Raw genomic sequence first — 12490 nt, 5'->3', positions numbered from 1 at the left:
CGAGAGCATACAAGAGTCCTGGCAGCAGCGAACGGGAAACGACTTAATTTATAATCGTTGATTTTAAATTCAATACGGGCTATCCCCACGCAACGAACAATTCTCCACGGTGATGAATATTAATCGATGTTTAATCGATATTCCAGGAAAGGTTGCCTACTACGGAAAGCCGGCTTATTCTATTCACCTTCGTCTTCGCGTGCTCGTGGAATATTGTTTTCTATTTTCCATGTTTCACACCTTGGTGCAAGGTGTTTTGCATGTGGATAATGAATAAAGAAGAGAGGCAAGGAAATAAAATATACACTGCGAGAATAATTCTTTTGTTGGGCTGACGAGTGTTGCTGCAGCACGTTGGATGATGTATTTTTTGGTAAGATTTATCTATTTCCATTCTTATCTCCTTATCTTTTATAGTTTATAGATATACTTATATTATACATATATTATACATACGATTCATATACTTATATTATACATATTTTTATTGTATTCTGAAAACATTCTGTTCGTTTTATCGTGAGCGGTTATCGTTTCTACTGTATCGAGAAAAAACTCTTACGGTATGATTGTAAATAAATCTCAACTTTTTCTTTTGATATTACTGAGCTTCTACGATCCGCTTATGAAGAACCATTATTGAGCTTATTAGGAAACAATATTGATTGCATCTTTTAACTTGATATAAAATTTGAAAATAGTTGTTACAAAGAATTATTTGAATTTAATATAAAATGTAGAAAATATGAACATGTTGGTGTATACTATATATAAGTTTAAAGTTACTGAATTTGAGAAACGAAAAACATGATGTATAACTTGTCCTTTTAGTTGTCGTTCGAAAAAAAAAATTAACAATCTTAACTTTAACTATTTACAGATTTATTTTACAAAATCAATCTGAATTTACGAATTTATCTGTACGAAAATCGTGAATACCATTCAAAGCTCAAGTATTCAGATGAAAGATCCATGGAATATTATAATACTAAGAATGTGCTTCAAGATTACAAAGATTTACCAAATCTTTTCAAGGCTTACGTTCACGAAAGTCTATTCTCATTCAATAATCAACTTCCTTCCTAATCGCTTTAATTCTTCCTATATCCTTTGCAATACGAAGTACGCGTGATTTAAAATCTGCAGAAACACTAAAAAATTTAGATATATAAGATATGCAAAATGTCTGAAGGAAAATTTTTGTTACAATTAGGTTATGGATGTTTATGTACCTATATAAATTCCTATTTCTATGAGCAAAATTAAAAAAATGGAATTTTATCCCACTAAATAGAGATTTGTTTCACTCTCTAAATATTATAACTAGAATTCGGATGTGTATGCACTTGTGATACAAATCTGTATCTAAGGTCCATTTCTTCAGTAATTCAGAAATATAAATTCATATAAATACCCGCAGTGCACGTATAAGCAAGTAAAACTATATTTATAGACTTAACGACATCCAAAAAATTTCAGAAACGAGCTCATTAATCGCATGGATCCACGAACAGCGACGTATTCTACGATTTAACCCAGTTACTCGCCGCTTGAAGCTGGCCAAGATTCCCTCCCCTAAGAGTCTTCCACATCTATCCCTCTGGCTCATTTATTTTTCTTTTTTTTTCGAAATTCCACGAAGGGAAAGATGGTTAATGCCGTTTCTTTCAAAAGACTGCAGCGTGAGGGAATTTTTCAATTAGCTTCGTTCAGTGGCCGTTAGATAACTGTATGACAAAGTGGTGCGAGTACGTACCAGCACGATATTCCAGGCAAACTTTCAGTTGAGTCTGCGTAATTAAAATCACGATCTCATTGAGTTTTCACTGTTTAACCATAGCTCTCGTCAAAAAGTTGAAAATTAAAATATTGCACGCAAGAGAAAATTCTTAGTTTTAAAGTCATGTATAAAATGATCTACTTTTATACATACATTATATGAAACGAAAGATGACTATCGTAATTATATCGATTTTGAAACGGAGCTGAAAATATATATTGAAATTACAAGATATTATTGGAAATACATCTACCAACATATCGCGCAGATCGCCAAAGTATTCGAACACCTAATTTTTCGCTATATCAAAAAGCCAAAATATTTAGCGAGACCATCCTTCGCATTAATTGTATGTTCAAGACTGTTCGCATGTACTAATTTTTCATTAAATACAAGGATATGTTTGCAATAAATATCTTGTAACTTCATTATACGCTTTCGGACATTGTTTCACATTTAACTGTTATAATCAAGATAGTCGTGTCTCGTTATGGCGCTAATGAAATTCCAAAAAATTGCATGGTCCGGATGCTTTCGTGAGCCACTGTATAAATATACAACATCTGAGAGAGAAACGGAAAATCTTGGAATAATCGAAATATTTCGATATTTGTCACAGAACGAATAACCGTGTCCCATTAAAAATTCAATCTACACAATGGCAGTTTTCCGATTCGCGTTATGGATAATCGACGATTTGACTCTACTGATCAAATAAAGGGATGAAATCGGGGTATCTGATGCACGTTCTATTACAGATTATCATCTTGGTGCTTCTACGTGACTTGATTAATCGTCCGATCTGTATATTTAATTCCTTGGCGTGCAATCGATAGTGACTCGCGTCGCCGACACCGGAACAATTATCCGTGAAGCAATACTCGAACGTACGTGCTATGAATTTCCGGAGTTGACGGCCGATTTGAATAGGACAGTCCGATCTGTCCCAAGGAGATCGTTGGTCGTCGTAGTTCCAGTGGAACGTGAGACAGATTAAATAAGCTCCGTGATCTCGAAATTGAAAATGAGCGTCTGGAGCTCTTCTGTATGTTCAAATTCCTTGGTTGCTTCGAGTTTTTTTTCTTTTTAATGAGTAACAAGCTAATGTTAAATAAGAGTGTTGATATGATTTTCAGATTTTTCGAATTTGGGTTAATAATATTGGGTTGGCTAAATAGTAACGTCAGATTTCTGCAGTAGATAGTGTTTTTTTGCTTTTCAATAGTAAGAATACTGTAAGCAACGTATCTCAATAATAACGATATAATCGACAAGTGAGAGATTCTATGTGAAAGGACAAGTATCGATACGATTGAAATAAAATTGTCAGTTTCGCAATGTTCGACGAATTGCTTCGAAGTGTCGCAAACGTCACGAATTTTCAGAATGCTTAGAGAGCTTCAAATATATCCAAACGAAACTGTTGCTGTTGCTAAAAAAATTAGCTCAGATCGTGTCAAAGTATTAAAAGTCCTCGAAACTTGTACAGTATTAAATATCTCCGAAACTTCCAAAGCGTTAAAAATCCCCAAAAGTTTCAAGATACTTAAATATTCAAAACACTCAAAACGTAGAGCGTCGCAAAGGAGACTCTCAATCTCTACCGAAAATCATCTTCAACCAACTCAAGTAAGCATCAAACACTCTCTTACAAAAATCCCAAGCGAGTATTTATTATTTTGGTTGGACTTTATACGAGTTGTTTGCTTGATGATCTCATATTCTAAAGTTTTTTAATAGGATTACATACCTCGAATTTTTCGTGTTATTTGATACAAATACATTATAATGCTTTATAGGATAAAACCATCGAACAAACATCTCCCATGTAATCCAACGTAAGCCACTATTCACGCGACCTCTCATCGCTTCACAAGCAATTGTTATTATCCACCATAACCAGGTAGTATCACGCAAACATCTGATGAAACTTGGCCGTTGCGGAGTGCAGAGTCGATTTTCAACTTATTTCCCGCATTAATTGGTTTATGGATCAGACGGGTGGAGCGTGTAGCACGTGCCTGAGCAGCGAGTTGGTAGGGGATGGTTCGTGATCGACGAAGGCAATGAACGAACAGCGGGGTGAGGCGAAACAGAAAGAAAGCGCGTTCAAGCAAAACAAGAAACACGCGGACGACAAGAGAGAACGGTGAAGGAGCGCGTGCACTGGAATGGGGCAAAAGGGCGAGGTAAGGAACGAGCAGAGAGAGCGAAAGAGCGCGCGCGACCGAGAGGGCACGACGATCTAGAGTGGAGGAGCATGCGCGGGTGGGAGTGGCACCTTATTCGTCGTGCAGCTCCCGCCAAGGCTTTCTGTCAACTACGAACTCTCGGACGGAAAAGATACCCTGTCAACATATCGCGACGTGTACGATCGACGCGAAAAGTTCTCTATAATCCAGCAGCTTTATAGTGAAACGTTTCGTTGATAACGTGACACTCGGACAAAATTCGACACCGTGTGCGATTGTGAACGTCGGTTTACGCTTCGTTTTGTATTCCGTGCGTGTAAACGTTGGGTAACATCCTTCAGTGAGATTCTGTTTACATTGCAAGTCGTGCCCAAGTATCGACACAACTTGTTCAGGAGTATATATAATGGTTAGTGATAGAGGAATATAATTTAATCACGAAATACCTACACCTTATGAGGATTATATGGATTCATGGAGGACAAGTGATCGGATGCAGCAAGTGTGATTAGAGTGATACAGTGATACTGTTCGATCGTATCGATCGGTAGGAAGAGAGATGGTGACAATTAACCATATCGCGAGGCAGTGTCACGTGGTGTGCGGCTAAGTGGCACGTGGCTGTGTCTCGTTTGAATGCGTTTTAGGGTGACGCAGGAAGCGTCTCTTAATTTTCTGCAGCAGGTTACCAGAAGTCAACGCGGAAGCCGAATACTGCAGTACCGTAAACACATTGTACAATAGAGTGTACGTAAATCACTAGACGAAACAATCTCTTTAAAATTGTATTTAATTCCATTGGAACACCTAAATGTTGTTTAATTGGATGATTAACGAACTGAAAGAAATATAGTCGAATGGTATCGTCGGTGAAAAACGTGTCTTTCAGGAAAATAGTGGATAATTAATTCGATTACTAATTAGTCGCTGACCAAAGTGACAAATACGGGTGGTTGACGAACTGGTTGGTTCGGCGGATTTGCTGATTAAACTCGCCATCGGATGACCTGGTAGTGTTCGGATGAAAGGGCGGGCTAATGAGACCGGGGAGACGCCTCGAAAGCTTCTCGTAAGAACGCGGTAGATACCGGAAGGACGGACGGAAAGTATCGGCAAGATTGGCAATTTCCATCGAGAGAGGATAGAAAAAAGATGTGGGTCACTTGAAGTATATGAGCAAGTGCAACCGGTTTCTTTTAGCTATTATCGAGCAACTAAGCGATCCGTGAGCTTCAGTAGTGCGTATGGTCAAGAGTCTGGGATAATAGTGATGTGAGAATTTTGAAAAAATTAAATGAGTTTTATCGTGAGATTATAAAAAGTGATCAAAGGTGATTTAAACATAGTGTCCACAAAATGAATTGTTAAGAATATTTCAAGTTTGAAATGAATTTCCAATATAAAGATTAAATGTATGTAAATTTCTCGAAGTCGATCTATCGCCTCGATTTATGGTGATCGAACTGATCTAGGTATCTATAAATTCTAATAGATTGGATTATTGGAAACGTTTGAAGCTTGTGCCCCAACGTTGCACGAAGAAAATATATGTACATCCGTTAAAGGGAAGCTATTTCCTCGATTTACGTTCCAGCGTGGAAATATAATTATAAAAGATGATCGACGTGATTTGTGTGTCTATAAATCGGATTATCGGAACTGGATAAATTGGATTCTTGTTGAAACATAAATCTCCTAAAAACCATCTATTTCCCCGACATACGTTCCACTATAAAAACATAATTATAAAAAGTGACAAAAGCGATTTAGGTATCTATAAATTTCATTAGATTGGATTACTCGATCTAATCGAGTCTGTGATCCAAAGATACACGAAAAATATACGAATTGTCTTATGAAGGATTTATTTCCTTAATCTACATTACACAGTTATAATTATAAAGTGTAATTAAAGTGATTCAATCTGTCTATAAATCCGTGCATTAAACTGGATTAAAACGAAGGAAGAAGAAAACCTAAATCTCGAAAGAATGACTTATATTGCTAATTTTTAAGCAAAGGATCAATTCAAAATAGAAGAATTTTGATAATAGCGATATTTCTGATCAAACCCAAAAGTCAAAGTTTCAATGATCTGGAATCACGAATAAAGAGCGGAGGAAACGTTCGAGACGGTATTACATCTCGCCACCTCGATCCAAACGATCCGAATGTCCCCGCCCATCGAACGTTTCGACATTCGGTGTCGACCACGAATTGGTGGAAGAATTCGAAGGAGCTTTTGAAATTCTAGGACGAGATCGAAAAAGAGCAAGAGGATAAAAGGGAGGAGAGGAAGTGTAATCTAGTAAGGTGGAAACTCGCCAAGTGGTAAAGAAGTGCGAGGTGTCCTGGATCGAGGCTATCCAGGTGTCCCAATCGGTTGGATTAACAGTTGCAGGGTGCAAATTACAAGACGCGAGTGGTTCCCTCGAGGGACGATCGGTCTGCGCGGAGACATTTCTTAGATGTCGAGCGAACGATGAAGCACTCGAGGCAAGCGAGTGGCTCGAGTGTCACTTCGATCGCGAGCGATTCGTATTTCAGGTGCAAGGGGATGTGTCCGACGAAAATGCGGCTCGCGCTACTGCTGCTCTGCTCTCTGTTCGGGACAGGTGAGAAAACGTCTCTACTTCTTTCTAAGAATTCGCTTAACACTTATGGGCAGAAGTTTGTAGAATTAATCGAAGTCGGAACTGGGGCTATAGAGTCAATTCCTATTTTGGGTGAAATTTCAGCTCGCCACACATTTTTTCTTATTTTAGAAGTCATTAACAATTTAATATATTATTATTGCTAGACTGTGGATTTTTATTCATTTGTGGAAAATTTGAAGGCACAGAAATATATTATTTCTTACAGTATTTAGTACGTGAAAGAATTGACTACTTAGGTACCGCTTCTTAAATTACGTTTATAAACATATGAATCAGCGTAGATATTTTCAGTCTGATTATTACTGTCTAATAATAGAGAAGGAGCGGAAGATTTATCACTTGCAATGGATATAAATAGCATTGCAATGGTATTATTATGAGACGACAGTATTGAAATAAAGAAAATTAGAATAACGATTGTAGAATTTTTTTCTATTCAGTCTATGATGTAGATTTTAAAATCTATTATAATATTTATAATATTAACTAATAGTAGTATGTGGATAATAGATTGTGGATCAATTAAATCAATTAGGTTATACCGATATCGAAGTGAAATTTTAATTCTGATATTGATACTAGAACTGAACAATGCATGGAAAAAATTATCAATTGAAGAGATTTTTGGCAGATAATATTTTGTAAAATATTTGGATAAAAGCTTGTTTTTCTCGTCGTATTGTGTATTTTCTTGTATACCTTTCATTTTAATTTCACAATAAATTTAATTTCAATTTAATTTGGTTTGGTACAAATTTCATACTTTAGTTATGAGCAGTTCTGGTGTTAATTGTAAATTGAAAGATCGATGGAACCCGCGTATGATATTTCATTGTTTTGCTTTAGATATTGTGTTAATGCAGGAAATAGCTAAAGCAGTACACCACTATTCACAAGTCGCAGAACATATACAATACTACGTTTACGATAGAGATAAATGAGAATGCTTTGGTTAGGAAATGAAGTACACACTTGTTAGCCGTGTGTTCGGATAATATTAGGAAACGTAAATTGTGTTTCTATTTTACGAATTATTTTTTCGTTTTACGGATTTGCAAACATTCGTGAATACGTACACATTATTAACTTGTTTGAATATTTAAAATTATGAAGATTTCTATACTACAATACAGTTTATTCAAAATGACTGTCTCTCTTTTTTCCTGTATATTTTTACATTCGGAATTTTTTTGAGTACTTACTTACGAGAATATTCTTTCAAATGAAAGAAATTAAATCCAATTAAATCATAAATTAAAGACTATTTCGAAATCGGCATATTTTGAGAAAATTTTCGATGTGAAACTGAAATCTGGAAGCAGGTTCTTCATATTTTTCTGCGAACTAGGAAATTTTGCGGCGATTAGGTACAAAATGATGTAGTTTAAATTCTTCCCTGTTTCTTGCTTTCTGTTGAATACAAAAGGCTGATGGGCTGGTGGAAATTCAGACGACAAATTCATCGAGGGCCATAAATTTCCGTTTCTTCTTAACGCTTTAATCTCTGATGCCCGGCAGGGAATTTAATCTTCGCCTAGGATAATTGAAACTTTTTCACGGGTTTTCGACTGCTGTTTACCGGCTATCTGACCGGATAGCCGAACGGTTGGTAAATTGAATCGCGTTTTTCGTTCAGATTTTGGCTTTGAGACGCTTAATTGCTACGGCGCGATTCAGCTAGCTCTGAGAAATATAGCCGACCGCTATATTCACCCGCGACGAAACATCCTTGATCCCTTGGCGCTACTTCTGTTGAAGAATTCGTTTATTTTAGGGTGATTGGCAACCGAGGGGCGGAAGTTATTAACAAATGTAGACACGAGGATGATTCACGGGACAAGATTCTTCCATTTGGCCAGCCATCTGTTGGATTCTATAGACCGTAGTTTTGAACGTAGTGTTGGGTCTGAAAATATGCGAAATGGATGATAGTCTAGCGCTATTGGGTCTAGATGTTTGTGATCTTGAACAGAATTTTTGCGGCACAGGTGTTAAGTTGGGAAATATCGAACTGATCAGAACCTTCAGAGTGAAGGTGTTAACTTTGTGAACTGTGAAAAATAGCCGACAGCTGAGTGTTCTTGGATTCAGATATTGGGATTTGGGTTGGTATTATATATATAACAATTCGTAGGATAAATAATTTTAATTTTATTATTATAATTTCAATTTTCTCGAAAACAGAGCGTGCAATGAAAAATTACATTTTTTATTTTCGATTTAGTTTTGCACGTAGAATCGTTCCTCTGCTGTTTGTAATATGATTACTGAGACACCCTGTAAGTGAGTAATTCCAGCTGAACCATGGAAGAAAATCAATATCATTCCATCAGTAATATAAATATTCAGAAAACTCAATCATAAAATTCTGTGCCTCCTAGAATAAAAATCAAAAGATTAATAGGAAATAATGAGAAGTACTTTAATTTAATCCATGATTCCAAATTTTTATTTTATTTTGTGTCAATAATTTTATTATATCTTCGTCCAGAAAGTAGATGAACGAATTGCAACGAAATATTATGTTACAATACTGACGAAAAAATAGATTTTTCATTGCTATAGTGTATCATAACAGAAATTGACAGTTTTCAGTGTATTAACCACATGTTCATCAATTTCAACGTTTGTCGACATGTAACGTTAGAGTTTAATTAAATATACGTCAAAGTGAAATTTTCACATCGGAATTGACACAATTTCTGTCATCTGGATGTTTACTGGGATAACATCGATCCTAAGAGCGTATTTGCGTTCAAATTCTAGAATATTTTATAGTGAATTATGTATTGAGATGAATGACACTCTGTTTTTTTCACCATGTTTTATACACTCGGTGAATCCGAAATTTTTGGTCTATACGTAGGTGGTTACGAGAATACTTTAAATATTTTTATGAATTTCAAGTGTGAAATATACCTTTTGAAAATGACGTTTATCGAGCATACCAATGGCTGTTACACAATGTCTAAACGTTGACATTGTTTTGCATACGTATTGGATTCCATAAAAAGCACCTTTTGAGAAGAGATGTTGAGAAGAGACGATTAGTTCAATATGTAATACTTTCAAATATTTCCTGACGTTTGTAATATCTATTCTTTGATATTCTGCGTCGTTACATGGAAAACAAATTATATTTACATTTGAAAAAATTAAAATCGACCCATTTCGAATTAAGTTGTCTTTATTAAATTTCAATTTCATACTTATGAAAATGCATGGTTCTGTTGTTAGGATCAATATCCAGATTAAATGATACACGCGAAACGTGAAATTCATAGCAATGTCCCCCTTAATTAAAACGTCTCATTTAAAATATCTAATAAATTTAATAAAAAATATTATTGTTCCTTTCATCGTTTTATTATCTTAATAATGGCTTATACAGCTATACAGCTTATGCATTTATTGAAAATTGAAAATTATATAGAATGCACATATGAAAGATATATGAAATACCCAAAGTACAATACCAGTAATATTTGGTAATATTTTGAAGACAATTTTCTATCGGGGTTCTATATTTTTAATTATGTTCTCAGAAACATGAATTTGCACAAAAATTTGAATACAGCTTAAAAATTAAAAAAAGAAAATGGAAAATTTAAATTATTTCGACGTATTAAAAAAAATGTAAAGACATTCTAAATAGAATATATTAATTAAGGAGCGCATTGTATTCGCCATCATTTTATTTAATTCGTTTTCATTTTCAAGATGCAAAAACTAAATAACATGCATGAAACGTAAAATTCGCGCCAAATGCGATTACAACGAACTTTTCTAATTCGAGCTATTCTATGCGAACGTTTTCAGATGCAATCGCCTTCTGTCAACTCGTACAAAAGAGCGAGTTGAAAATCGTGGGCGAAGCTTTAAAAGCATTCCGTGGACTAACCGCGGCACTTGTTAAATAATGAGTCCGGTAATCGTCGTTTATAACGTAACGTTTCAACCGCGTGTTTCTGTAATTTTCATTCACGTCGGACGATAAATATGAACGGAAATATATTTACAAGAGAATCGCGAGATGTTTCGATGAACGACTGGTGATAGCGAAAGAGCGTGGATTGGCGGGGCGACTGAAATCCCGTGTAATAAATATTTCAGCTAACCAAATATTTTAATATATTTCACCTACGCAATTCGTTGTTTGACGAAACGAGGCGTACCAGGTGCAATTTCGCTTTTTATCGGCGCGATATTTGTTCCACGCGTTGTAAAACTCAAACGCATGATATTTTGATTGAAATCACAACTGGAAGTACATATAGAAATCCCAAGCGAATCGCGTAAGGTTTGACAGGTAATTACATTTTGAAAAATATCTTTCTTTTCATTAAGATTTTATTCTTGCATCGATCTATTTGGCTCATTAGCAGCCACGTTAATTTACAGAAGGCTACAAATCAAGAATATGTTTCAAATGAAGAATTCTAATATGTTTCGAGAACTTTAATAGACCTAATTTTGAATTTATAATCAGAATCACTTGTTTAGAATTTTCTTTGGTTTGGTACAGTCTTCTAGTAGACAATAGTAGTAGTACGGTGGAATTTACGATAATGACATCCACTGCAGCTCACATTGATCTTAAACTTTCAGAGGGGAATTCTTTCTAATTTCTTTATGCAAATAATACCTTCAAGTTCATCCTTGAATTTAAATTTAAACCTTTTTTTCAGCTGAATGTTAAGCTTTTATGGTCAAATATTTTTAACCTCGTTACAAAGAAAGAGCTTTCTGTTTAATCTTGAGTTTTCAAGCTCAAAGGTTTGTTCAAGCTCTCCACGAATATGTGAATAGTCTTCAGTTTGACTTGAAGCTTCCGAGTGTTCCTTTATTTCCTACTTAAATGTGTGCTTTAAATATTAAACATATTTGCTTAAGCTCAGACAAAAGTGATTTTGAAATAATTGTATTTGTTCCCTTTTATTTATTCATAGTTTTTGCTATTTTTTAAAATTAATTCAACATGACTTTTACATATGTTTGTGTATTTTAGAACGCAACACATTTCGTCATTTGTCACGATCCGTTGTTTACACCTAGTTACCTGTTATTTTTAATAGGAGTACCTGTTTGCTTTAGCCGTTGTTACATCTGAGTGTAACAAATTACGCAAATTAGCATGATGTGCGTACCATGTTCTGAACTCCCTCATCATTTCCATTTATATTCATGAATTGCATCCTTAGTGTTGAATCTGTTTTCTTTTGTTCGTTGTTATAATATTTTTTACTTGCATTTTATGGATTTAGAAATAATTCGTGAACTACAAAATTTTGCAATCCAATTAAATAAATTTAATTTCTATTCGTAATTTTGCCAAGTTTAAATATTTCCTACGTTCAGTTTTTCCTAAAGATTGGTATATTTTCGTGAAATAATAATTTTATAGTGTTATCTTTCAGGACTTAAATTTCACAATATTTTTACACTATCCAAAAATTAATATCGATATTTATGTTGAAATAGCAACATTAATATTTCCTTGTATGATTGTTTCGCAAGTAAAAGTAGAAACTTTCGTCAAATATATACTAACTTCAATTAATTTCTTTTGACAATTAAGATCTTTCAGACATTATATCGTGCATATTTTTCTCTATTTATAAATGATACAAAAAATTACCAATATGTAATAATTTAATAGTTCAGATCGAAGTTTAGATTAAGTGTAATTTCTTGCATTTATTCTATTAAAGATCCCAGATTTTTTTCGATGTTAGCAAATATTAAAGTGAAATATGTTTCTACGCGCAAGCTCTTTACAACTGTAAAGGAATGATGGCAAATGGGAAATCGACTCGTGACTTCGAAACACCGGAAACGTTGTTATATCGAGTCGCGTAGTG

At 34.8% G+C, this 12490-nt stretch overlaps 1 protein-coding gene across 1 annotated transcript in view; it reads left to right on the top strand.

The window, feature by feature from the left end:
- The first annotated feature begins 4083 nt into the window (after nucleotides 1-4083).
- The window catches only part of LOC100645635, a 94954-nt gene continuing 86547 nt past the window's right edge, over nucleotides 4084-12490 (top strand). Inside the window, exon 1 of the mRNA XM_012311341.3 lies at nucleotides 4084-6587. Within this exon, the coding sequence (XP_012166731.2) occupies nucleotides 6455-6587 (133 nt within the window). The 5' untranslated portion in view covers nucleotides 4084-6454. The remainder of the gene's footprint in view (nucleotides 6588-12490) is intronic.

This window comes from Bombus terrestris, chromosome 8, assembly GCF_910591885.1.
Source record: "Bombus terrestris chromosome 8, iyBomTerr1.2, whole genome shotgun sequence".
Taxonomy (NCBI): Eukaryota; Metazoa; Arthropoda; class Insecta; order Hymenoptera; family Apidae; genus Bombus; species Bombus terrestris.
The sequence above is the reverse complement of the archived record's forward strand: the minus strand, read 5'-3'. Positions and strand labels throughout refer to the sequence as shown.